The following is a 27,093-nucleotide window of genomic DNA, read 5'->3' as shown; positions in this document are numbered from 1 at the left end:
TATTAAAGTACAAAATTTGTCATAGATATATTATGCTAATAAAATTGCTAACTATTGTGTTGAATCATAAGTTACGGCAAAGAACAATGAATGGCCTTAAAAGAAATAAAGGCCCAAAGCTTTGGTTCTAGCCCATAAGCTAGAATGATCTAGAAGCCAGAAAAGTCCAGAAGCAAAGGAGCCGGAAGACAGAAAAAGCTAGCGTTGACTTTATGTATGACACAATGCCTCCTAAAAGAGAAAAAAGTACAAGTGACAGAAGGGTTGTCCCCGCCAACAACTTCTACTATTTTCCATAAATGCTCAAACCATCAGTATGCTCCTGTAGTAGTCAGAAGTGTGCACGGATGGGCGTCCGCAACGGTAAACTTTTGAAGTAGAAGTTAGAAAATGAAAGTGACAGAAGTCGTTTTTGTCTCTAACAGACCTTTTGAATTTCGAAAGCTTCAACCTCTAAGAATCACTATAAAGGCGTAACAAAAAGCTCTCTCTTACACTTGATCATCAATGAGAAAACAAGAGATTCAAGCATTCAAGCAACAAAAGAGCAAAAGAAAAAATACACATTCATAGTTCATATTTGTGTAATACTTTTTGAGAGATAGTAATTAAATCCGTGTTCTAGTTTTAGAACAAGAACATCAATTGTAAAAAGGATCAAAAGCTCTTCTGTTTACTTCGGTTTTAAGTAAACACTTGAGAGAGATAGATAACTGAGCATGCAATGTAAAGAAAAGTACTTTACATAACCTCTGTATCTGTTGCAACAGTTTGTGCTCTACTGTTGAAAGAGTTTAATAGTGGATTAAAATCCAAAAGAAAGTATTCTGAGTATTGGATGTATGCAAGAGTGTGCTTGAGGAAGGGAAGTGAATAGAACTGTTTAAACGAGTCATGGTTATGTTTGGTTCATGCTCACCGCACCAATTTGATGTGGCTAAATCCTATAGGTCATATTGTAAGCCTCAAATAATACGAAAACGTGGTCAAGTGAGGGGTTGTAGTCTGGTTAACCTACTCCGATGCCTAAGTTAGCTCTTAGTGACAGATTGAGGATGAACAACAAAGCTAGGATGAAAGCTTAGCGAGTATGAATGAAGAAGTATAATACATTAAGGGTGTCTTACTTTATTTATATTATTATCGAGCTATGAGAGACGATTATAAGCTTTAGGGGGTGTTATGCTACGTGTTACTTGTTGATAGATGAACGTGTACTTGCAGATCATGGTTTAGTATCCCTCAAGTTCACTTGGTTTGTGATTGACGTGCTTGGGTATGATTGTTGTAATATGTTGATCTTTGACGGGGTTGATGGAGATCTCCTGGACCAAGACTGTGAGAATGGATCGTACCAGGAGTTGATTCTCTATAATGATCCTATGTGAATTCTAACTTCAAGTAGTATCTCGGACTTTATAAATATCACATGCGTATTAGTCTCTATAATGCATTATCCTAAAAGAAAAAAAAACCATAACTAGTCAACATTTCCTTTGACTTGCATTTTGCATTTGCATGAATAGGTGACTTGTGACATTTCTTAGATGACACGCAGGTGATATTATATTTTCTTTTCCATCATTTCTTCAATTGGGTTTAGCTACTCCACGTTACGCGCCTCTCCTAAGCACACGTGAATCTCTATCGCGCGTGTAACAACCTCCCCTGGGCCCTGCAACATTAACTATGCTCAAGCAGAAACCTAATTTCCTCTTGGGCTAAAAATTCCTTCTCACAGCTTGTCCATTTATCTCGTTACTAATTTAGTACGTGATGTAGACGCTCTGATAATTGGCGTGGGATTTAATCAAACCTACCGAATCTGGAACGGTCATGTTCATTATATGATTAAATATCATTGGCTTAGCCCAAAACAATTTGAAAATCTGTCAAAGTTTTCCAATAAATATCATATAAGAGATGAAGCTCATGTGAACTCGACCATTTCTTATCATATCCATAGCCTCATCCAATAAAGTTCTCTCTCCCTTTCTCTGTCTTCGCCATCTGCTCCTCTCTCTCCCTCTGGCCGAGCACTTTATTGCCTCTTGAAAAACTCAATCTGATATCGGAGACAGCCATTTCTAGGGTTTTCGCTTCCGTTCAATTCAATCATTTCTCCATTGGAACTAATTGGAGTTAATTATCAATGGCAGTCTTAAGGTTGAAATCCATAAGCTTCCATTTGCAGAATTTTGACCTTATAGTGTAATGACTTCCGCCACCAGTGAATGGCTCGATTTCATCCTCACACTCTCTTCCATTTCGCCATTCTCGCAGCCACGCTAATTGCAAACCTTAACGTCGTTCTCTCATCTAATAGGGAGGATTATTTATCGATAATCGATTTTGATTCCAGTCTCTTTCATCAGGATTATTCACCACCGTCTCCGCCGCCGCCTCCGCCGCACGCGCCGTCGGTCTCTTGCACCGATGATCTCGGTGGCGTAGGATCCTTGGACACCACTTGTCAGATAGTCTCCGATGTCAACCTCACCCGCGACGTGTACATAGAAGGGAATGGGAATTTTTATATCCATCCCGGGGTGAGTTTTAATTGTCCCTCGGCTGGTTGTTCAATAACCATTAACATCACCGGAAATTTTACTCTGTCAATCAATGCGTCGATTGTGACTGGGAGCTTTGAGCTTGTCGCTCATAATGCAAGCTTTCTTAATTGTTCGGTTGTGAACACAACCGGATTAGCTGGAAATCCGCCACCCCAGACCAGTGGGACTCCACAAGGGGTAGATGGGGCAGGAGGAGGGCACGGAGGGAGGGGGGCTTGTTGTCTAGTGGATGATAAAAAGCTACCGGATGATGTTTGGGGAGGGGACGCCTACTCATGGTCGTCCTTGCAAAATCCTACGAGTTATGGAAGCAGGGGAGGAAGCACAAGTAAGGAGGTAAATTATGGCGGGGGAGGGGGTGGTAAGGTGAAGTTGACAGTGATAGAGTATGTGATTGTGGACGGGTACATATTGGCTGATGGAGGTGATGGGGGTAACAAGGGAGGCGGTGGCTCCGGTGGCAGCATCCATATAAAGACCTATAAAATGTAAGTTCACTTTAATATGAGCTTCTTAATTCTTAACTTCTTATTTAGGAAATAATATGTTGATTGATCTTTGAAACAATAAATTAATGTTGCTACTGAACGCAATTTAGATGATTTAGCATCTTTTATTTTGGAAAGATAAGCAATATGAAATATCCACTGGTGCTTGGTGTAGGAGAGATACTGATATCTACTAATGCACGGTGTAGGAGAGATACTGAAGTTAGAACTTAATTGTGTATGAACTCAAATATTAGATATGAGTTGCTTCAATTCTGTATAGCAGATGTGAAATTCCAAGCCTTTGTCCGTCGAAGCTCACGAGTTAAATTTAACATAAGAAGCTACACTGTACTAGTGCCTAGTGGTATCCTGCAGACTTCTGTTATTGAATTTACTTAGTTGCATTCTCGAAAACAGAGTGTTAGTTAATTAAGAGGTATACCATATATAGTGGTGTGTTATGAATGTCTTATGAGGGAAGATACACTACTCTGTTGATTGTTGCTACTATTTATGATTTATAAACAATCTTGTGGTTGTGCACACTTGCCCTTTTCTCTGATGTTTTAAATGTTAAAGTTTTACTTGCGAGTTTCTGAGTAAGTTTAGAAACATTAAAACAATATGCCCCTCATCTTTTTTTCTCTCTTTGCAACTACATTCTATCCCTACCTCCCTGCTGCTCTTTGTGTAAGAGGTTACCTAGTAATAATCAATGTGCTTGAGTTTTGTCCTTAGAGAGGTTTCTTAATGCACTGGCCATGAAGGTACTTACTTTTAGTGTGGACGCCATTTGAAATGCATTGATGTGATTCTATATTCTATGGTGATGTTAATCATTTATCTTTCCATTTAAAATCAAGGTTGTAAAAAACGCTGAGAGGGCCCTTGGAGATTAATCAGATTAGTATTTTTGTATTTTTAATAAATAAATTATTATATAAATACAAGTAAAATATGAATTATACTATCTAAAAAATAGTAATCTAAAAGATTCAGAAAAAAAATACATATTTTAATATTTGTTACATTAATGTGCTTAAAAAAATAAAAATGTGCCATCAAAATAACATTAATAACAGAATGTGCAAACAAAATAACATTAATATCCTTAAAAATAATATTTGATAGTTTTAGATCTTTTCTTTTAGTTTTAGGTTATTTAATATTTTATTTAAAATTGAAAAAATTGACATAAAATTCAAGGGAAAAAGGGCTGCTTGGGGCTGTTGAGGCAGCCAAAAATTGGTAAACTGATTTACAACGTCCGATTTGAGTAAATCGGGACGGTGTTATAAAAATCCCTGCCTAGGCGGCTGCCTTGGCCGATTTTTAGAACACTAAAAATGGATGAAATCTGGCCTTTTGTAGTGTTTATCATCTATACCAGACCTGGACTTCTGTTATTAGTCAGATGGGAAAAGCTAGGGATCTGGATCATTGGCTGGACTGACTCAGTTTCAGTTAGATAACCTTTAATGGAAGCTTAGTTTTGTGAAGGTAGTGGAATGGTTTTTAATACTCCTTGGATTTTTAACTTTGTCTGTTGCAACTTGCAAGCTGCAATGTTGAGCAATATAATTATATTTATTCTCTTATACGCAGCCTTTCATTTACGTTACAATCATTTAGCTTGTTATATGTAAAACAAATTAAAGCAACTATGATATTATTTCTCATAAATATATATGCTTTTGTAAAACATTTTTTTTCCATTTCTTTTATAATTAAATTTTTATTGTAAACTTCCTTAGATTGAAGATATTAATTAGGAAATTTTAGGCTGTTTTTATATGTATATTTTACATGGACTTTTATATTTATTGATTTTATTGGGGTTTAACTCTAGTTGAGCCTTTCAAGTGAGCATTTATCTTCACAGCTTTGAATGCTGAGCAGAATTAGAAAAACCTTAATTGTATTTGTACTTATGAGTGCGAGAAAGGTTTACTTAAAGATGAGTATGGACATTTCATCACTTTGTTGCTAGTTAAAGCGTGTTCCCTTTATGTCATCTCCCTTTTTCGGAATTGTATTTAATTGTTGGACATGCTCCTCATATTTACTACGCAGTCCTCTTTTCTTCACCCTCTTATATATGTAAAATTATTTTCTAAATGAGAAAGCTATAGCAATGATGTCTTCTTTTATTCACTCCAAAAATGTTTTTTTTTTATTTTTTTATATGGTACTCTTTTATCATTTTTATTTTCAACATTCAACATTCAAAATTGAGTTCAGTTTGGAAAACAATATATTTGGTTTTAAGTTGGTCTAAATGAATTTAAATATGAGGATTATGAACAATCTATAGCTTTTCAGTATATAGTAAAACGAATAAATTAAGTAAGAAAGGTTTTTAGTTTGGGTACAACCTAGAATGTCTAATTAGAAATACACATTCTGCTATAAAATAATAATAATAATACTAATTCACAGGGTGGTGGGATCTAGTGCTGCCACCTAGGAAGCACCGACGCTGGTACGGGTATGGCAAATGACATTTTTAAAAAATATGAGACACGAGTACGGAAGGGACACGCCGAATAACAAGTAACATTCATAAGTCATTATAAACCATAAATAGGATCCATAGTAATTTATTAATTCATCAAAAAGAAACATTTAGTACTTGCGATTCTCAAACTGAAACTGAAAGAAAAAAAAACTCAGAACTGAAGAAGGAAAGAAGCGTGGCTGGTAAGGGTAGTGGTGGAGAGAGAAAAGAAGAACCCCCCATTAAAACAACCCACATGAAAAACCATCATCGAGTTAAGGCTGTTTTTGGTTTCTCTGTGTTGCGACTTGCGATTCTCAATCACAGAATCAGATGTGTTTAGGTTAGGTTTTTTTAACTTTTAATTTTGATTTTGTGTGTGTGTGTTTTAGGTTTGGGTTTTTTGAAGTTTTAGATATTGATTTTTTTTTTTCTTTGCATAAAAAGGGACGGCTGCTATATACTCTTTTCTTTAGATTTTGATTTCTTTTTCTAATAGGGTTTTATTTGATTTTTGTATATACCAACCCCTCTCTTTTGTAAAATTATTAAAAAACACCTATAGTCTACCTAATTAACTTAAAGCCGTGTCCCCAAAGTGTCCCACGTTAAAAAAGAGGGGACACTTATTTTGATGTGTCGGGTGCGTGTCCCCGCGTGTCCGACACTCATACGTTAATCTACAAGGAGTCTCAGTGCTTCCTAGGCTGCCACCCATTCTAAATTTTACTCTGCATGCTCATTTGGCATTTTAACTATCCATTGAGATCTCTATTGATGGTTTAATTTTAATTTAACTCAACCAAAATTTATTCCAATCTTGAGTTTACATGTGTATCTTGTTTAGTCATTTAATTTGAGCAAAGCTTAGCATTTGAAGGTTTGAAACAAGTACGGGGCAAAAAATGCTTAAACCAATAGAATAAAAGCCATTTATCCTGTAGTGGACTTATATTAACTTGTTTCCAAAATTGGGAAGTCCTATGGGGATAAAAAATGTGTACTTGGGCATAAAGAAAATATGCAACATGAGTAAATTTGCACCATTCATAAAGCTTGGAATTATGTGATTTGGGCTTTCTTGCAATCTTTATTGTTCATCTTGCTTGTTGTTTTGTTGTTTCTAACTAATCCTGGGTGGGTATATTGCTTCCGCAATAAAAGAGAAATGAGTTGCTTATCCTTGATTTTGAAGTAATGTAATAACATCTTTCATGGTCTCAACTTCCTTTTCCTGTGATGACATAATTGTTCTACAGGCTTTAATATCTCTGTAATCTGTCTCTGTGAAGAACAGGACTGGAGATGGGAGAATAAGTGCTTGTGGAGGTAGTGGTTTTGCTGGTGGTGGCGGTGGAAGAGTTTCAGTTGACATTTTCAGTAGGCATGATGACCCTCAAATTTTTGTGCATGGTGAGACTTAATATTTTCTTTGCCAGTGTTTCTAATTAGGGGAATTTGCCAGCAAGTTAGTCTCATGTATAACTGAGAAATGCCTAGTTTTTATGCCTATATTATTCTCTTTAATCTTGAGTTCTTGTTCATCTTTTTGCAGAAAACTTATAAATGTACTCAAAAGGAAAGTTTTTTTGGGGAGAGGGGTAGTAGAGGGTGTGTGCAATAACTAAATCCTACTATATCTAACCATCAAGTTTTTTTTTTCCTCCAACACATATTCTAACAGCTCAATATATATGCTTCAGTGATTTTCCGTCATTTTATGCTTTATAAATGGAACAAAGTGATTTCTACGCAATTAACATCATTAGACTAGAGTACGTAGCATAAATTTTATTTTCTTGGAACAGTTGACCTGAATTATTAGTTTAACTGTGTCATATCATGTGTTTCAACCACCTTCATTTTATTCAGGTTGCTTTTCAAAATGCCTCTTATGCCAATTTTGAGTTATTTTTGAATGGGCTTAATACATCATTTGCCCCCTGAACTTGTCCAAAAAGCTTGATTGGCCCCTAAACTTTCAAAGTGTATAAAAGGTTCAGTTAGCCCCCTGAACTTGCATAAAATGTAATAAATTGATCATTCGGTTACAAAAAGTAAGTTAAATACCGAAGACGTATTGCATGCGTCTTAGAATGTTATTACATAATTCACGGAATAGATTAAAAATGAGGTTCTTGCTTGCTCAACTATAAAACTTGTTTTCTTGTTGGTTTTACTTTTTTTTAAGACGCGTGCAATACGTCTTCCGCATTTAACTTACTTTTTGTAACCGAGTGATCAATTTATTACATTTTACGCAAGTTCAGGGGGGCTAACTGACCATTTTATGCAAGTTTAGGGGGCAATCTGGACACTTTGAAAGTTCAGGGGGCCAATCAAGCTTTTTGGACAAGTTCAGGGGGCAATTGATGTATTAAGCCTTTTGAATGAGAATATCTGATAGTATTAGGATTTGGTAAAACAGAGGGCTGTAGGTAGTTGACATCTGGCATGGAAATGTGATATGTTGTGCAAAAAAATTGATTGGTTCCTACCATGGGTACTCAATCGCAGTTTAATCATATAAAGCTTTCTCTCTTTCTCATTATGACCATACTATCACCCTATTCTTCCATTTTAGTAGCTGACACCTCAAATTTGTCATTCTCCGTGTGTGTGATAAGCCCAAATCTGAATTGTTTAGATTTACCTTTTGTTTGTGTTTGACTTACCAAGCACTGAAGCATGCAGTTTTATGCTGATCTGAATTCAGCTGAGTTCTACTTTTGGTTGATTAAAGACTGAAATGTGCAAGGTTGGTAATACATTTCAGGAGGAAGTAGTCTTGGATGTCCAGATAATGCAGGTGCTGCTGGGACTTTATATGATGCTGTTCCCCGGAGCCTTATCATTAGCAATCACAACATGTCAACAGATACTGAGACACTTCTTTTAGACTTCCCTTATCAGCCTCTTTGGACAAATGTTTATGTTCGAAATCATGCCAGGGCAACTGTACCCTTGCTTTGGAGCCGTGTCCAGGTTTCACAATTTTTACTTGTTAATTTGTACATATAGTTTTCCTCTGTTCTATAATTGTGTTTGTTTGGTTGCTCATCTGACCTTACCTTTTACTGGAGGAAGGAGAGTGGTGGATTGCATAGCTTGCTTATTGTAGGAAACAAATAGATTGCTGAGAAATTACATTCTTTTCTTATGATTGGAAACAAGCTGAAGGAAAGCTTATTAACAGATATTTGAGATGATACAGTTTGATTTATATCATATTCATATATGCTTTTAACTTCGAGAAACACAGGAGAGATTTTTTTGGGATGTGAGGTTTGGGGGAAAAGTTTGATGAAATTGGATGTAGGTTATTGTGGATAACTGGATGTACAGTAGGATATACTGAAAAGTGCATTTCTAGATTATTTGAGTTTTGAATGGACATTGTAACATTGTTCCTTTCAGCATCAATAAAAAGGTGATGTAGTTAGAGGACACACGTGATGTCTTGCTTCATTTTGCTGTTAATTTATGTCATAAGCATGAACTTATTGTGGTCTGCCTTTCCTTGGAATCAATGTCTTAGTTAATCTCCCTAATACGAGTCTGTTTGGCATTTGATTTTGGTTGCTATAAACTCAATAAAGCTTTAGGTAATCTTTTCAAGTTGTTTGTTCTTTTGGGGCTTAACCTTTTCCGTTAGAGTTTTTCTGGGTCAGTGGGCCTATTCCCCTACCTTTTAGTGGTAGAAATCTTCTTCTAATTCACTATCCTTGTTATGTTTGTTGGGTATCTTCTTTTGGCCCCTTCTGCATTATTCATACATATAGTTAATCTTGATACCACTTGCAGGTCCAAGGACAGATAAGTCTATTATGTCGTGGAGTGCTGAGCTTTGGGTTAGCTCATTATGCTTCATCTGAGTTTGAATTATTGGCAGAAGAGCTTTTAATGAGTGACTCCATAATCAAGGTGAGCTACGCTTGTCCTTTCACTTGCATAGTGACCTGATAATTTGTCCTACACATTTATGACTTGCATGCTAGTCTCATTATTACTGCTGTACATTTTGAGTAACATCCAGAAGATATGACTTTTCACTGCCTCCCTGTCTCTCATGAAACTTGACCACTATTCCTCTTTCATATGTGTTCTTGCATATATTTTTGTACGTCTTATGTAAATGAATCATTCTCTATGCACAGAAGCAATATATTAGTATGTCCGTTAGATGCCTTTATCCATTTTTTTTTTGGACATTGTTGCAGATAATTGTTTAGTGTCCTTATCTTTTGTATTTACTAGTTAACAAGTTAGTGCTTCCTTTTTTTTTCCTCATAAGACATTGAATTGGATGAGATGCATATATTATTTTGGAACTCTCTATTCTTAGAGTTTGCATCATTTCTCATTTTTGTGGAGGTTCTTATTGAATGCTTATTTTGTTCCTATGTATTGTAATATGTTCATGATGTGCATTAATTCTCAGGTATATGGGGCTCTAAGAATGACTGTGAAAATTTTCTTAATGTGGAACTCCAAAATGATAGTTGATGGTGGTGAAGATAGAACTGTTACAACTTCTTGGCTTGAGGCTAGTAATTTAATTGTTCTCAAGGTATTCTTCACTGTACAAGCAAATTTTTTTTTTCTATGTTGCTTCATGTATTTTTAAATGACTTTCTCAGTTTTGTGTAAAACAGGAATCATCTGTAATACGATCTAATGCAAATCTAGGAGTTCACGGACAGGGACTATTGAATTTGTCAGGACCAGGCGATTCAATTGAAGCTCAACGTCTAGTTCTATCATTGTTTTACAGTATTCATGTAAGCCATTGTTGTATAATTTAGTATTCTCTGTGATTGATCAAGAGTTCTATTTGCTAGTCCTTGCATAGAGTTTCTCTCTCTCTCTCTCTCTATACATATACACACGTATATGTGTGCGCGCATAGAAGTAGTGGCACCAGTAGTTAATTATGGTTTTTTTATGCTTCACTGTCACTGGGTCACTATTTATCAGTTCTTATTACTAGTTAAAAAGCTGTGGAATACCAAAATGATATGTTGTAAATGATTTACTGTTGTTTTTTTCTAGTGCAAGAAAAAAAAGTAATTGTACTGTGCAAAAATGCGACCAGACTGTGAATATCTAGTGAGGGATATCATAATTGATATGTGTGAATGTCAGGACTAATGGTTCTGATGTAGAGAATCAGTTTAGAATTTAGAAAGAGAGAAGGAGAAGAGAGAAAGAGAGAATACAGAATAAGAGAGAAAGTAGAAGGAATTAGGAATAATATTCTTCATTGATGTTTTGCCTCTCAAAAGGCATGACCCATATAAAGCAGTGTAGTACAATGGCCTTACTTTTATGAATACATTCATTATAGCAAAAGCAATCATCTAAAATGCATAACAAACTCACAGCAGGAGAACAACACAACCTAGGCCACTAAAAAGCATAAAGGACCTAGCTAACTGGTTAATAACCATTTTAGTCCTTCTTCTTCCTATTGTATGTGACAATTCCTCCCCCTTTAGCACATTCTTGTCCCCAAGAATGATAAAAGGCTGGAAATTGCTGGCGAATAGTAGCAGCATCCACAGCGGACAGTCCATTCCAGAAAATGAGTAGTTGATACACAGAAGTGTCCCCACGAATAACATTCCTTGTGTTGATCACTTTTAGAGGGGTCAACTCCCATTCATCATTGAATGGAGGAGGCAAAGTAGTCAACACTGGTGTAGCAGGGCTGAGTTGCTTCTTAAGGAGAGAGACATGGAATACAGGGTGGATTCTGCTACCTTCTGGCAAAGCAAGCTTATATGCAACCTTGCCAATCCTCTCTAGAATAGGATAGGGCCCAAAGTATTTAGCAGTAAGCTTGAGAGAGCTGCGAGAGATGACAGTAGATTGCCTGTAGGGTTGAAGTTTAAGAAACACCATATCCCCCACTTTAAATTCTCTGTCCGACCTCTTCTTATCTGCTTGTTGTTTCATTCGATTCTGTGCCTTAGCTAAGCATTCTCGAAGAAGAGAACTCATTTTATCCCTGGCCTGTAAGAGATCTTCCACTGCTGCAACAGGAGATGTAGTAATAGGAAGGACTGGAAGCTGTGGAACAATTCCATAGAGAGCTTGAAAGGGGCTCATTTTTAAAGAGCTATGGTAACTAGTATTGTACCAATACTCTGCAAGACTTAACCAATTGGCCCATTTTTTTGGAGTAAGGAAACACATACAAAATAGTTCTCAAGGCACTGGTTCAATCGCTCAGATTGGCCATCCGTCTGAGGATGATAGGCACTAGAATAATGTAGAGTGGTCCCTAAGAGCTTCATAAACTCTTTCCAAAAAGTACCAGTAAAAATTTTATCCCTGTCAGAAACGATAGAGCAAGAATACCTGAGCCACAGTAGCAGCATTGAAGGGATGTGATAAGGGAATAAAATGACCACCTTTAGAATATCTGTCAACAAACAATCACCAGTATGGTGTCATACCTTTTAGATTTAGGCAACTTTTCAATAAAGTCCATGGCAATGTCTTGCCAAGCACCTTGAGGTATAGGAAGTGGCTGTAAGAGACCAGGGTAGGCTACATGGTCAGCCTTGCACCTTTGACAAATGTCACAATTAGCCACCCAAGAAATAACATCCTTGTGAAGACGAGGCCAATAGAAATTCTGCTGCAACCGAACTAATGTGCCCTTAATGCCTGAATGTCCCCCAAATGAAGAGCTGTGGCAAGCTTGCAGAACTTGCTGTCGCAACCCTGTAGAACTGCCAATGTAGATTCGAGTCTTGAATCTGAGAATTCCATTCTGTAATGAATACTTAGGATCACTATTAGGTTGAATAGTGAGCTGTTGCAGGAGGGTAGAAGCAATAGAATCACCTTGATAAGAAGAATGGATTTCCTCTAACCAAGTAGGAATAACCATAGAAAGAGCCAATAAGTGGGCAGAATCTTCTTGTTGTCGAGAAAGGGCATCAGCAACCCTGTTGTCAACTCCCTTTTTATATTGGATAGTGTACTCCAATCCTAGCAACTTGGAGATCCCTTTATGTTGTAAGTATGTATGGAGTTTCTGTTCAAGCAGATGCTTGATACTTTCATGATCGGTTTTGATCACAAATGGAGAATTCTCTAGGTAATGGCGCCATGTGGTGCAAGCATGAAGTATAGCCAATAATTCCCGCTCATAAGCTGACAATTGTTGGTTGCGTGGACTTAAAGCCTTAGAAAGGAAGCAGATAGGTTTGCCTTGTTGCATCAGGACAGCTCCTATTCCTGTTCCACTAGCATCACACTCTAGAACAAAAGGTAAGCTGAAGTTAGGAAGGGCCAAAACTGGAGCTTGAGTCATCAACTTCTTAAGTGCTAGGAATGCCTCAGTAGCTGCTGATGTCCAACTGAACTGATTTTTCTTTAAGAGATTAGTTAAGGGTTTGCTAATAGAGCCATATCCCTTGATAAAACGCCTGTAGTAGCCTGTTAAGCCCAAGAATCCTCGCAATCCTTTAAGTGTTACTGGTAAAGGCCAATCCAGCATAGCAGATATTTTAGCTGGATCTGTTGCTACTCCTTCTTGAGACAATACATGGCCCAGATAGGCTACTTGAGGAACAGCTATATCACATTTGGATGCCTTAGCATACAACTGTTGATCAAGCATTAATTGAAACACAATCTCAAGATGTAAAAGATGTTCCTCTGCATTGGCACTATAGATTAGTATATCATCAAAGAAAACTAATACAAATTTGCGTAAATACGGTTGGAATAAAGTATTCATGAGAGATTGAAATGTGGCTGGTGCATTAGTCAGGCCAAAGGGCATGACCAAAAATTCATAATGCCCTGAATGCGTACGAAATGCAGTTTTATGAACATCCTCCACCTTCATCTTTATCTGATGATACCCTGCCCTGAGATCCAATTTAGTAAAGATTGTAGTTCCCTTTAGTTCATCTATTAACTCCTGGATTACAGGAATAGGAAATTTATTCTTGATAGTGGCTTTATTAAGTTCTCTGTAATCTACACAGAATCTCCAGCTTCCTTCTTTCTTTTTTACTAGCAAAACAGGGGAGGAATAGGGGCTTTGACTAGCTTGGATAACACCACTGTTTAACATCTCTTGCACCAACCGTTCAATTCCATTCTTTTGATGATGAGAATACCGATAGGGTCTCACATTGATGGGATCTGTGGCATTTTTTAGAGTGATAGCATGATCATGTGATCTAGATGGAGGTAATGTAGATGGTGTTTGAAATAGGTGATTGTAGTGGTGAACCAGGGGAGTGAAAGCAGGAGGTGTAATTGGTAAGGATTCTGAAGGTTTGGGTTCTTGTGAGGATACTTGATTAGGTTCAATTTCTGTGAGAGATAAGAGAAATAAGCTTGATGTAACTCCCTTCCATCCCTTAGTTACTAGTTTATTCATGGCCTTCAATGACATAGGTTTAAGGGAATGAGAAGCTAAGATGCCCTGCAATTCTATAGCCTTTTGTTCCTTATAAATGATTAGCTTATTTTTCTCAAAATCAAAAGTCACAAGAGAATGAGCACGCATCCAATCAGAACCAAGAATTATATCATAATCACCAAGAGCTAAGACTCTAAGGGTAAAAGAAAACCTGTTGTGGTTCATGGACCATTGGCAGTCATTACATTTTGTCTGGACAAGCAATTGTCTGCCATCAGCCACAGATACTGCTGCAGGTTTCACCTGAATCAAGGGCAGCTTCAATTCCTGAGCCAGTTTCTGATCTACGAAACTGTGTGTACTACCACTGTCTATCAATATCATGATAGGTTTCTTGTGTAAAATGCCCTTAAGTCTTAAGGTGTTATCATTCTTGCCTCCATCTAAAGCATGAATGGACAGGGAGATTTGCTCTACCTTTTCAGGTTCAGCATCCACTTCTGTACTGTTCTCCTCCTGTATCTCCTCATCCTCATCAGCTTCTTCAACAGCTGCTTGAAGAAGATTCAACTTCTTATTAGTGCAACGATGACCTGGGAAAAACTTGTCACCACAAGTCCAACAAGCACCAGGGATACGTTTCAGGGCAGGATTAGAAGTGGAAACAGCAGTTTTTGGTTCAGGTAATTTATACCCAGGTGTAGTGGTGGTGATTGGGGTTGTAGGTGTGGGTCTGGAATATGGATTTGCAGTCTAGGGTTTAATTGGATTAGGCGAACGATAGGTAGGTTTAGGTTTAACTGCTTCCATAATATTTTGGAGGTGAATCTCCTCATACTTGGCTTGTTTGATAGCTGTGAAAATATCAGCAGACTCCTTAGATTTGACTGCAGATTTAATCTCAGGTTTCAGGCCAGTGATAAAACTAGAAACAAAGAAGGATTCCGTTGTAGTGGGGTGGACCTTCTCCATTCTTAGTTTGAGGGATTCAAACTGATCTTGATACTCCACCACAGTTGAAGTCTGCTTAAGCTGGTATAGTAATTCTACTATATCCTCCACTTTTGTTTCCTGAAATCGCTTTTCGATCTCCTCAACAAATTCTTCCCAAGTAGCATGTGGATGACTGGGAATCCAGTTCTTATACCACTTCTCAGCCTTTCCCTGAAGATACAGCCCAGTCAGGGCTACCTTCTTTGAATTATCAACTTCAAAAAGTTGAAAATATTTAGAGCACTTGCTCACCCAGTTTTCCACTTCTGTACCATCAAATGAAGGTAACTCACATTTAGGTAGTAGTTTGTTAAGAGTAGGAATTGGAGTTTGAGGTTTGGCAATATTAGATTCTCCTGAAGAGGAAGCAGGGAAACTGCCCAGAATTCCCTTATTTGGGTCAATGTTTAGGTTGGGTGTTTTGAGAGGTGAGAGATTGGATTCAGTTTGTGGTTGAATGAGTTTGGCAAGGGTGGTGATGGATTTATGAACTAAATCTTCAAGAGATTGTTGAGAATCGATTTGATCTTTCCTTAGTTGGTTTTGCTCTAAAAGAATAGATTCAATCCTCTTTTGTTGAGCTGTTTGAATGGCTTCAAAATGAGCCTCCATTTTTTCTAACTTTTCTGCTGTGGCTTCTGATCTGTTATGAAACTGGGTAGTGAGCTCCTTCAACTGGAGTTCTAAAGCTTCCATGGCTGCTTGAACTTGTTTTGCTGCTCTGGTTTTAGCGTTTACCATACAAGTTGGCCGGAGAAACGAGTATCTCTGATACCAATGTCAGGACTAATGGTTCTGATGTAGAGAATCAGTTTAGAATTTAGAAAGAGAGAAGGAGAAGAGAGAAAGAGAGAATACAGAATAAGAGAGAAAGTAGAAGGAATTAGGAATAATATTCTTCATTGATGTTTTGCCTCTCAAAAGGCATGACCCATATAAAGCAGTGTAGTACAATGATGAGGGGACAGCTGGCCTTACTTTTATGAATACATCCAAAATAGCAAAAGCAATCATCTAAAATGCATAACAAACTCACAGCAGGAGAACAACACAACCTAGGCCACTAAAAAGCATAAAGGACCTAGCTAACTGGTTAATAACCATTTTAGTCCTTCTTCTTCCTATTGTATGTGACAGTGAATCCATCAATTTCCTGATCTGAGACATTCTGATTTTGTCAAGTAGGATACTTTTTTTTTGCATGTTCCAGTACAATTAGTGGTTCGCCAGTTCCAACCTTTTCACGAAGAACTTAATGCTCTCATTTCAGTATTGGCCTTGTAGATATGTGCTTGTGGCAGGGGTTTGGATGCCAAGACACATTGAACCTTCATGAGCCTGATGGTCTTATGAGCAGTCCTGTGCATATATTATGTTGAGATCCATTCAGCGATGGAAATCATTGAATGTTGTTCATGGGTTCTTTTGCAGAAATAGAAGGAATGTATTTCTCACCATTTGTTTTTCTAATTATATAATTATGATTTGCCTGAAGGTTGGACCTGGGTCTGTTTTGCGTGGTCCTCTAGAGAATGCAACTAGTGAGGCTGTGTAAGTTCTGGTTTGTTGAACTTCTTATTTTCTTTTTCACATTATCTTCAAATCCTTAAAGTTCTGTGTTTCTACTACTGTAGTACACCGAGGCTCTATTGTGAACGTGAAGATTGTCCTATCGAACTGCTTCATCCTCCTGAAGATTGCAATGTGAACTCATCTTTATCTTTTACTCTCCAGGTGATCACTAAACAGCAAACAGTGTTAGCATGTTGCACATTTTGAAATTGATTTATTTCGGTTCAGATAATTGGTTTGTTTTGTTCAGATATGCAGAGTGGAGGATATTGCTGTTGAAGGACTTATAAAAGGATCAGTTGTACATTTCCATCGTGCAAGAACTGTAGCTATCTTGACTTCTGGAACAATTAGTGCATCTGGAATGGGTATGCTCATGATTTTCGTCCGACCATTACTTATTGACATCTGTATCTCTCTCTGCTTATTTTTTCTGCACCGCACAAGAATTAACCATGCTACGATGGTTTGTTGAAGACATTGAGAATGCATATCATTGTCTTAAGGAACTCCGAGTACTTGTTAGGAATCATGGTTTGATTGAAAATCCGAATTAAGATGTTTATGTTCTTGCAGGTTGCATAGGCGGTGTGGGTAAAGGTAGTGTTTTGGAAAATGGCATTGGTAGTGGCGGTGGCCATGGTGGTAAAGGTGGGCTTGGATGTTACAATGATAGCTGTGTTGAGGGTGGTATTTCATATGGAAATTCAGAGCTTCCTTGTGAGCTTGGTAGTGGAAGTGGAAATGAAACTGCAGATGATTCGACTGCAGGTGGTGGTACCATAGGTATTGCTGCCCAAATACTTTTATATATTCTTTTTTTTTTTTTAAACTTTGTTTTTTTGTTATAAAGAACTACAAAATAAGGTTATAGACACATGAAAGTAGTTTCTTCCTACATGAGATATGGGTGTGTTTAGCAAGCATTTTCATTGGGCATTGGACATGTTCCATTTGTTGACAACTAAAGAGTACCTGTCTGCAAGATTTACTATGTTTTGTAATGATGTGTTAAACATATTGTCTGTGAGTTGATAGTTACTTGCACTCACTCTACGCCTTTTTTGAGCAGTTATGGGTTCATTGGAGCATCCCTTGTCAAGTTTGTATGTCGAAGGCTCTGTGATAGCTGATGGAGAAAGTTTCCAAGAAACCGCTAAATTGGGAGATTCCATTGTTACAAATGGTACCAATGGAGGTCCTGGGGGTGGTTCTGGAGGAACTATACTTGTGTTTTTGCATACACTAGATCTTAGTGACTCTGCTGTTCTTTCAAGTGGCGGAGGGTATGGAAGCGCAAATGGGGGTGGAGGAGGTGGGGGTGGAAGGATTCATTTCCATTGGTCAGATATTCCCACTGGAGATGTGTACACACCGATTGCTAGTGTAAAAGGAAGCATCCTCACGGGGTTCGTATTTTATAATATTTGTTTGAAGATTCATATTTATAAATTTTGGTGGTCACCCTCATATATTTTACTCCCTCTGTTTACTGTAGTTGTCGTTTTACGTAAAGAATTTTGTTTCAAATTATTTGACGTTTTACACTTCTCAATAAGCATTAAGTGTGGCTTTTTCCATTTTTGTCCTCATATGATAAGATAAAAGGAAAGAAATTTGTAGAAAAATTTTAAGTATTAATTGCAAGAGGGTAATTTGGTAATGTTTAACTACTTGTTAGGCTAACTAATAGGTTTCTTAATGTTTGTATAGAAACTGTACGTCATTTAAAATGAAACAGAGGGTTTTCAGTGTTTCCATGAAAGTCTTTGTTAACTTTGAAATTTAAGTAAAGCACTTCAAATAACATTTACCATTGTACTTTTGAAAAACAAAATTGTAAAAGGATGTCAAATTGTTTTCTATTTTCTTTCTTTTCTTATTGACAGAGTATCCTACTAGGTGTTTTATATGCTAAACAAGATATGCTCTGGAATGTATGTATATTTAAAATCTTGTTGATTCATTGTTTAATAAGTCGGTATGACATCTCTTTTGTGTTTATGATTTTGTTAGAGAAGCATTGCGAAACATTACATGAAAAGATAAAATTCAGAATCTTAGTGGCATTTATTTTAGTACTTAACTGAGCCTCAATAATAATCTAGTTGGATTTGGTATTTGGTTCATTTTATTCAATTTAGTTGGTTCGGGACGGGACTATGTTCATGGAAAGCTTCACTGCTGTTTAATACTTCCTCAATTTCCTCACTTTCTTGACTTTCGTAACTCAGAAATTCTTGACCCTTGTCATAGTATTAGTGAGGTTTCAGGAACCCTATAGAGAAGCTTAAGTTAGAATTTTTGAAAGGATTTATATTTGTTAAATTCATAAAAATCTTTAGATATTTACAGGGAAGCTTAAACTGCAAAATTAAATGATAAACAAAATTATTGTAATGACTTCTATAATTTGAAATTCTGCAAATCCAAATGAGAGTCCGAGAAATTGAGTGGGAAAAACTGTTCAAATGCCACCTTAAAATATTAACAATGCTGCTGTTTGTGGTTAGGCTTCTAGCATATTATGTTACCTGTAGAAATGGACAGGTGGGGTTTGTAAACCTAGGCAAGATTGTAATGTGAAGTTGGCCTAGTTTAAATATGACCACTGCTTGGCTATAAAGTATGAACTTGTATTTCTTGGATTCTTTTCTACCTTCGAGTAACTGAAAGGGATTTATCATGAATCGCCTCAGTGCTCATCACAAGTGCAGTTCGATTATTTCAAACTAGCTTTTTGATAATGTAGTATGTTATTCTGACTTTCCTCTTAGCATAATATGTGCGATTGTGTTTTTTGTGGTGAACATTGCTTTGCCATTTGTACCAGCAACGTCAATTGTAGTTAAGTCAAATGCATTCTTGTTCTTATTGATATGGCAGAGGAGGGATAGGTGGATATGAGGGTCATCCAGGAGAAAATGGAACTGTGACCGGAAAAGCTTGTCCAAAGGGGTTGTATGGAGTATTTTGTAAGGTATTATTATGATTTCATGGAAATTTTCTTTCTTGTTCTTACGATGTATCTTATATTGAGATTATATGCCTGCATCATAATTTTCGACCATCGATTATGACTGAGAAGAAAATGATATGGTATTGTGCTTCTCTTTCCCTTTTCGATGTTGCTGAAAATGTTCTGCAAGTTGGTATAATTTCACTCCTATATCTTTTTTGTATTTGTATTAAACAACGGAACAAGTACTAGCTGTATAGGTATATGAGCTCTGTAATAATTCAATGTAATAAATGTAAGCATGCCTAAGTCAACTAAAGCATGCTTAGGCTGCTATAGGACTGTTATAGGTTGCTGTGGGCCTACAATGTTTCCTTGGTTGAAGGAGAACCTTGTATGTATATGTGTATTGCTCTTAAGTAAAATATATCAATGTAGTCTCTTAATCTACATGGTATCCCATGTATTCCTAGTGTATTACATGGTTTGTTACAAGCTCCAATTCGCAATGTGGTAGTGAAGAATGGTAGCTTTGTGATTAGGCATTATATTTTTTTGGTTCATTATGAGCCTGGAGGACACAGTGTGATAGCCTGTGCTTCCTATTTCCCATTTAATGCCAAATCAAATTGATAATTAGTTGTCCTTATTATATGGAGTAGCTATCTGAAGCTTGAGCTGATTAAAAGCTAACCAAGGCCTTGGTTTGTAGCATATTCTATAAGCATTTGATGGTTATAGTTGCTGATTTTTTACTACCAATTGAATGCGTCATTTCTCTAGTGGCTATTTTTCCTTGTTGAATTCATACTCACTCCTATTATCTATTTATTGGCATCTTCAGGAATGTCCATCTGGTACTTATAAGAATGTTACTGGATCTGATAGAGCTCTTTGCCATCCTTGTCCTGCTACTGAACTTCCCCATCGTGCTGTTTATATTGCTGTCCGAGGTATTGTAATTGATATTAAGATTCTAACTCCATCGCTTGTGGTAGCCCCAACATAATTCTCTTAATGCATTTTGTTCAAAGAAGCATGAGTAAAATTTTAGTATCTGGTAGATGTGCTTATGTAAGAACATAGTTTACACAGTATATATGAGGGTTATATAATAAACATGACAGCTATTACTTTATCAAATAATGCAATATAAATTATCTTAGATAAGTTGGATCTTTTGGGATTAACAAATAACCTGTGATGGAGTGCACCAATGATACGCAATTAATACAGAGCCAGACATGGCACAAGCGTATATGTTTTTCCTCTTTTGATCGTTTTATAATACTCAAAATTGCTTGTTCTCTTAAACAGGTGGGATTGCTGAAACACCATGTCCTTATGAATGTGTCTCAGACAGATTTCACATGCCACATTGTTATACAGCCCTTGAAGAGTTGATTTACACTTTTGGTGGTCCATGGTTGTTTTGTCTTCTTCTCTTGGGCCTCCTCATCCTCTTAGCATTGGTGCTTAGTGTTGCTAGAATGAAATTTGTTGGGGTTGATGAATTGCCAGGCCCGGCTCCCACTCAACATGGTTCTCAAATAGATCATTCTTTCCCTTTCTTGGAGTCGCTGAATGAGGTTTTATTCAGTATTTCTAGCATAGTTATTTCTGAAAATTTGAATATTGCATTTGATAACCAACTTTTCAAGTTTCCATGTGCATGGGTGGGTTTGTGCATGTTTTCATGGAGTTGACGATTTAGGCTTAACTTTTCAGGTTTTGGAAACAAATAGAGCTGAGGAGTCTCAGAGTCATGTTCACAGAATGTATTTTATGGGGCCTAATACTTTTAGCGAACCTTGGCATCTTCCCCACACTCCACCTGAACAAATAAAAGAGATTGTGTAAGTTACATAATTCATTTTTGTTGGCTGGCTGGGTTTCCTTATTGTGATATGTGATCTTTAGTTCTGCCTATGGTTATTTATAGACAGCATTCTATTATTGCCAAGATGATTTATTGTCACTATAATTGATTTTCCAGATATGAGAGTGCATACAATACATTTGTGGATGAAATTAATGCTATAACTGCTTATCAATGGTGGGAAGGTGCGATGCACAGCATTCTTTCTGTTCTATCATATCCCCTTGCATGGTCATGGCAGCAATGGCGACGAAGAATCAAATTGCAAAGGTTGCGTGAGTTTGTTCGATCTGAGTATGATCATGCTTGCTTACGCTCTTGTCGTTCTCGGGCTCTTTACGAAGGCCTTAAGGTTGCGATTCTTTCATTTCTCTTTATTCTTAAACTCTATATTACAAAGTCCACTATCTTTTATACATCAAGAAATACGTAAGCTCCCGATATAGCAGTAAAAACAATTGTAAAAAATGATATTCAGGAAACATGGATTGGAAAAAACCCAACTGATATGATAGGCATTAAGTATTTGCATTGTTTGTCTGTTTGTTATATTGACCGAAACGTGCTTAATTGGTTTTCCTTTTCTATAATTGTCTCTTGCCGTTTTAACTTCTACTGAGCTCAGGGTTGGGAATTAGGAGCAATGTCAATTTGTGATATCTGATCTATTTCATTCTTATATTTGCGTTCTATTTGCTCCACTCCTATGCTCTATTTTCCATATAACTAGTCGTTTTGGCCAAACACATTCCATATTTTAATCAAAACTACCAAATGTTCTGGTAGTAAAAGGTGAGCAGAGTAATTTTCTACCTGATGATAGCTAGCTTTCAGCTTACCAACCTACTCTTTTGAGAGTTCCCGAGTGCTTGGTGGGGTTTGCTATGAGATTTACTTGCTTAAAGGAGTTTCTATACCTCTAATTTGGTGCCCAAAGAATAAGAAACAGGGAGGTTAAAATTATTTCAAATTTTTATTGTTTTTGTGGACTTCGAAATTATTGTCTTTCATCCTGAAATATTTGATAAATAGCACATGGTAGGTATGACAATCTATGTGTTAATAGTTGTTACATAAAGAAGTCAATGTAATTAATGAATAGCATGCCTAAGGCTGCTGACTGCTTAGGCTGTTGGTAGGGTCAATGTCTCCTTGATTGGAGGAGTAATATCAGGAGCTACTTGTATATATATATGTGTGTGTGTATTGCTCCTAAGTAAAATATATCAATGTAGTCTCTTAATCTACATGGTATTCCATGGATTTCTCTCTATTTTCATGGACTATAACATGGTATCAGAGCCTTTTTTTGGCTTCTGTTTTGGGTTTCTAGGTTGAGATTTCAGAATTTGTTTTCTTCAGCGAAAGAACAGTTCTCTGGTTAGCCGAGTTCGGCTTCAATTTCTGCCCTTGTGTCTTTCAGCTTCACTGTCTGCCCTTATGAGCAGACTGTTTGGACATAGGGTTCCAAGTCTTAGTGCTTCTTCCACTGCCTTCGCCTCTCTATTTCCAACTTGTCTGTCCGGTTAGTTTTCCGGTGAATCTCCTTTTGTGTATTGATGTTGCTGCAGCCTTACGTGTTGCTTCAACTGAGTTTTGCTTCTTTGTTTTCCGACAAAGCTTGATGTTCTAGGTCTGCGTCTCCCGGATTATATTTTATATTCTAAATTTTTTTGAGTGTACTGTTTTAAGACTGTTATCTGTGTCTCTATGTTGCACGGACACGGACACGGATACGGTATCCGACACGGACACGGACACGGGAAACGTCATTTCTATAAAACACAGGACACGGATACTTGGGGGACACGTGTAAATATTAAAAATATTGGGGCAAATTTATAAATATTAAAAATATATCCAATCTCCAAGCAAAACAATTAGAAATTTGAGTAGGAACAGGAACGTAAGAATTTATTTAGAATGTTAGCAGCCCTATTTATATAGATGGATGGAGAAGTTTGAGAGTTTTTGTATTAATGGCATATTAATTCCCCCTGTCCCTGTCCTTTGGAGTTTCTGACTCTCCAATGGAATAAGAATCAATCGGTTATTGAAGGAGATGAACGGAATCGGAAAGGATTTTTCGGTTTTGAAGGAGATGAACGGAATAGGAAAGGATGTAATCGGTTATTGAAGGAGATGAACGGAATAGGAAAGGATGTAATCGGAATCGGAAAGGATTTTTCGGTTTTGAAGAATTAGGGTTTTTTTCCTGGGACACGCGTATCCTTCACTGATACGCGTGTCCAACTTTCCGAAATTACAGACACGGCCCCGACACGGTGTCCCTGGAGTGTCCGGCCGTATCAGTGTCGGAAACGTATCGGACACGCGATACGTGATGATTCCGAAGTGTCCGTGCATCATAGCTGTGTCTGTAGCAACTCGAGCATGATTAAAATCCATGCTTTAGCTTGAGGGGGTGAGTGTTACATAAGAAGTCAATGTAATTAATGAATAGCATGCCTAAGGCTGCTGAAGGGCTGCTGGTAGGGTTAACAAGTCCCCTTGATTGTAGGAGTAATATGAGGAGCTACTTGTACATATATATATGTATTGCCCCTAAGTAAAATATATCAATGTAGTCTCTTAATCTACATGGTATCCCATGGATTTCTTTCTATTTTCTTGGACTATAATAATAGTGTTTTCAATTGTGTTATATTTAACATATACTAATGTTGCTTTCAGAAATATTAGACAGTTTTTTTGCAAGTGATTTGTTGAATATTGTGAGATTTCTATGCATTAATTAGTTAACAGTTGTGAGAGCGCTTAAAAAAATGGTATATGATATATCTTTACCGATTGGAATTTTTTTTTCAAGCACTATGCCTTGTGAGTTTATTCTTGTTTTACATGTTCTCTGTACCATTATAATATCTTAATTAACATTAAATGGGATTTTTAGCTGTTCTGAAGACAGAAAAAAATCTTAGATATCAAAATTGTGTCGAAGCTTATCTGCTTCTCTCAGGGACAAGCAAAGTAACATAGGACAAAGCTTAATACCTCAAATGTAAAATGGACTTGAGCTTGAAATTCTTGTCATGTGTCACTGTAGGTAGCAGCAACTCCTGACTTGATGCTTGCTTATTTGGACTTCTTCCTTGGTGGTGATGAAAAGAGGTTGGATCTTCCTCCACGCCTACATCAAAGATTTCCAATGTCTATTATTTTTGGAGGTGATGGAAGTTACATGGCTCCTTTTTCAATCCAATGTGATAATATACTTACTAGCCTTATGAGCCAGGTTTGTTATTCAGTTTCCAGAAAACCTAGTTCAGTTTGCTATATTTTCCAGCTTAAACATTTGGGAAAATTGTTATGCTCCACTGACATCTTCTATTCGAAGCTTATGATTACATTAATCTTTTTTTTTTTTTTTTTTTGAAAAATACGTTTACATTAATTTAATTGCTCTTCTATTCGCTTGTAGATGGTACCCCCTACCACTTGGTATCGAATGGTGGCTGGTTTGAATGCACAGTTGCGTCTTGTTCGCCGTGGGCAGTTAAGACAAACCTTTCGATCTGTCATTAAATGGCTTGAAACTCATGCCAATCCTGCTTTGAGGGTTCATGGGATTCGTGTTGATCTTGCATGGTTTCAGGCTACATCCTGTGGTTATTGCCAGTATGGACTCGTGGTTTATGCTGTTGAAGAAGACATTGTTGAAAATATTGATGGTGCTAAACAAATTGAAAAGCATGAGGCTTGGTAATTGTTTCTTATGCATACTTGATCTAATATCCAATCTCATTATGCTGTCTTTTCATTTCTGTGCCAGTATCTGATTATATATCCACTCTGGTAATGTTTACCATAAATTGTGATTATTTTAAGCTCATTCTGCATTTGGTTGGTTGCATCTGAAAACGTTAACTGTACTAAACATATCATTTTTACAACTCTTTTGCCATGCTGATCAAGTTGCACTTTTTGGGTCTGACGCTGGATAAGACGCACATTTTATAATTGACATTTTAGGGTGAAAAAATTGAACATGTACACAAACAGGCATGGTGACATCGACTTCCAGGGCAGGAATAGCAAAGTGTATAGCATATAATTTTGTGGTGATATTTCTTCAGATGCTAGTGAGATCAAATATATTGTGATTCAGCTTGTTTGATAGATACAAAAATGTGGACAGTTGACATAAAATTTGATTTTTCATGGAATTTAAGCATGGTTTTCCTCTACTTATGGCCAACAGGATGAGGAGTGCTTACCGAGGAAATTCATCTGGTCATTTGGGAGTTGATGCGCTATCAAGCCAAGCTCCCAGAAGCAATGAAAACTACCCGAGGCGGAAAAAGGGCTATGGGGGGAGTATAGATACTAACAGTTTACAAATGCTCGAAGAAAAGAGAGATGCATTTTGGATTCTCTCTTTTATAATACATAATACTAAACCTGTTGGCCACCAGGTAGCTGCCAAATCAATATAAGCTTACTAGCGTCTAGTAATATACTTTCTGGTTGAAGTTCACATACAATTTAATGCCAGCATAATCTCTCTCCGTTTCAATTTTCGTTTTCCTCATGCAGGATCTTGTTGGGTTGGTCATCTCAATGCTACTTCTAGGAGATTTTAGCTTAGTGTTGCTTACTTTGCTGCAGTTGTATTCAATTTCAATGATGGATGTCTTTCTGGTTTTATTTATTTTACCTCTTGGTATACTTCTGCCATTTCCTGCCGGAATCAATGCTTTATTCAGTCATGGACCTAGGCGTTCTGCTGGCCTTGCACGGATATATGCTCTGTGGAATGTTATGTCCTTAATCAATGTTGTAAGTTGCTCAATATGCATCTCTATCTGCCTAAATTACCAGTAATCATAACAAATTATCTTCATCAGCTAGAATAGCTGTTAATTTTTTTTTTTAATCTTCTGCCAGGTGGTTGCATTCATTTGTGGATTTGTTCACTATCACAATCAGTCATCCTCGAGTAAAAAGTTTCCATTTCAACCATGGAATATTAGCATGTGAGTTATTCTTAAGCTTCCATGAAATTAAGTGATTATAATAATGTATTTGTGGGGAAGCTAACATAGATGAGGACCCACCCATTTTCACTGGTGGTGGTGCAGGGACGAAAGTGAATGGTGGATATTTCCGGCTGGACTAGTTGTCTGTAAGATTTTACAATCTCAACTTGTTAATTGGCATATTGCAAATTTGGAGATCCAAGACCGGTCATTGTACAGTAATGATTTTGATCTCTTCTGGCAGTCATGATAATATATGTCTAAGTAAGACATTTCACATTTGAAATGGTTCGTTTTTTTGTTCTCGTTTTGTATGCATCTTGACTAGTAAGAAAAAGGTCAACACACAAGTAGAAATTAGGAAATAGGGGAAAAAAATATATAAATAGAGAAAAGAGCATTAATTCATATATTTTGTTTTGAACACTGCGGCTGCAGTCGGATATTTTTTCTTTTATGTATTCCCTTTCCCGTATAATTCCAATGTAAATATCAAGGGGTCAACACCCATCCATCCTGATAGAAATTGCAGTTTTTCGATGGGTAATATTTTCAGTTTTATTTTATCTTATATATTGCAAGCTTTGATGAGATGAATAAGTTGCATTGCTGATGTTGAGCAAAGAGAGCTGAGAGAACCCTTGAATTTTCAGACAAGGCTTGGAAGTGAATCTAATTCTTTTCTATAGAATGGCTTGGAATTCTTAATTCGGAAAAAAGGAATTTAATGCCATTCA

The 27,093-nt window shown here is 36.9% G+C and overlaps 1 protein-coding gene across 1 annotated transcript; it reads left to right on the top strand.

Annotated features, from left to right (window-relative positions):
* The first annotated feature begins 1,946 nt into the window (after window positions 1-1,946).
* Window positions 1,947-26,903, top strand: LOC136203256 (uncharacterized). The gene is made up of 22 exons (XM_065994369.1): window positions 1,947-3,061; window positions 6,859-6,974; window positions 8,338-8,546; window positions 9,366-9,485; window positions 10,003-10,131; window positions 10,217-10,342; window positions 16,442-16,497; window positions 16,581-16,680; window positions 16,769-16,886; window positions 17,095-17,304; window positions 17,591-17,927; window positions 19,405-19,498; window positions 20,322-20,430; window positions 20,795-21,066; window positions 21,206-21,333; window positions 21,474-21,708; window positions 24,424-24,612; window positions 24,799-25,079; window positions 25,579-25,792; window positions 25,914-26,156; window positions 26,265-26,353; window positions 26,459-26,903. Exons 1-22 carry the CDS (start codon window positions 2,235-2,237, stop codon window positions 26,604-26,606), a joined length of 4,350 nt encoding a protein of 1,449 aa, XP_065850441.1. The 5' UTR covers window positions 1,947-2,234; the 3' UTR covers window positions 26,607-26,903.
* Window positions 26,904-27,093: the final 190 nt, after the last annotated feature.

This window comes from Euphorbia lathyris, chromosome 8 (assembly GCF_963576675.1).
Source record: "Euphorbia lathyris chromosome 8, ddEupLath1.1, whole genome shotgun sequence".
Classification (NCBI taxonomy): domain Eukaryota; kingdom Viridiplantae; phylum Streptophyta; class Magnoliopsida; order Malpighiales; family Euphorbiaceae; genus Euphorbia; species Euphorbia lathyris.
The sequence above is the reverse complement of the archived record's forward strand: the minus strand, read 5'-3'. Positions and strand labels throughout refer to the sequence as shown.

Bases quoted from the DNA above. Each gene is read 5' to 3' on its own strand.
- LOC136203256 (XM_065994369.1), top strand. From the start codon at position 2,235: ATGGCTCGATTTCATCCTCACACTCTCTTCCATTTCGCCATTCTCGCA. The intron at 6,975-8,337 runs GTGAGACTTAAT...AATACATTTCAG, and splicing joins CCCTCAAATTTTTGTGCATG to GAGGAAGTAGTCTTGGATGT. The intron at 10,132-10,216 runs GTATTCTTCACT...TGTGTAAAACAG, and splicing joins GTAATTTAATTGTTCTCAAG to GAATCATCTGTAATACGATC.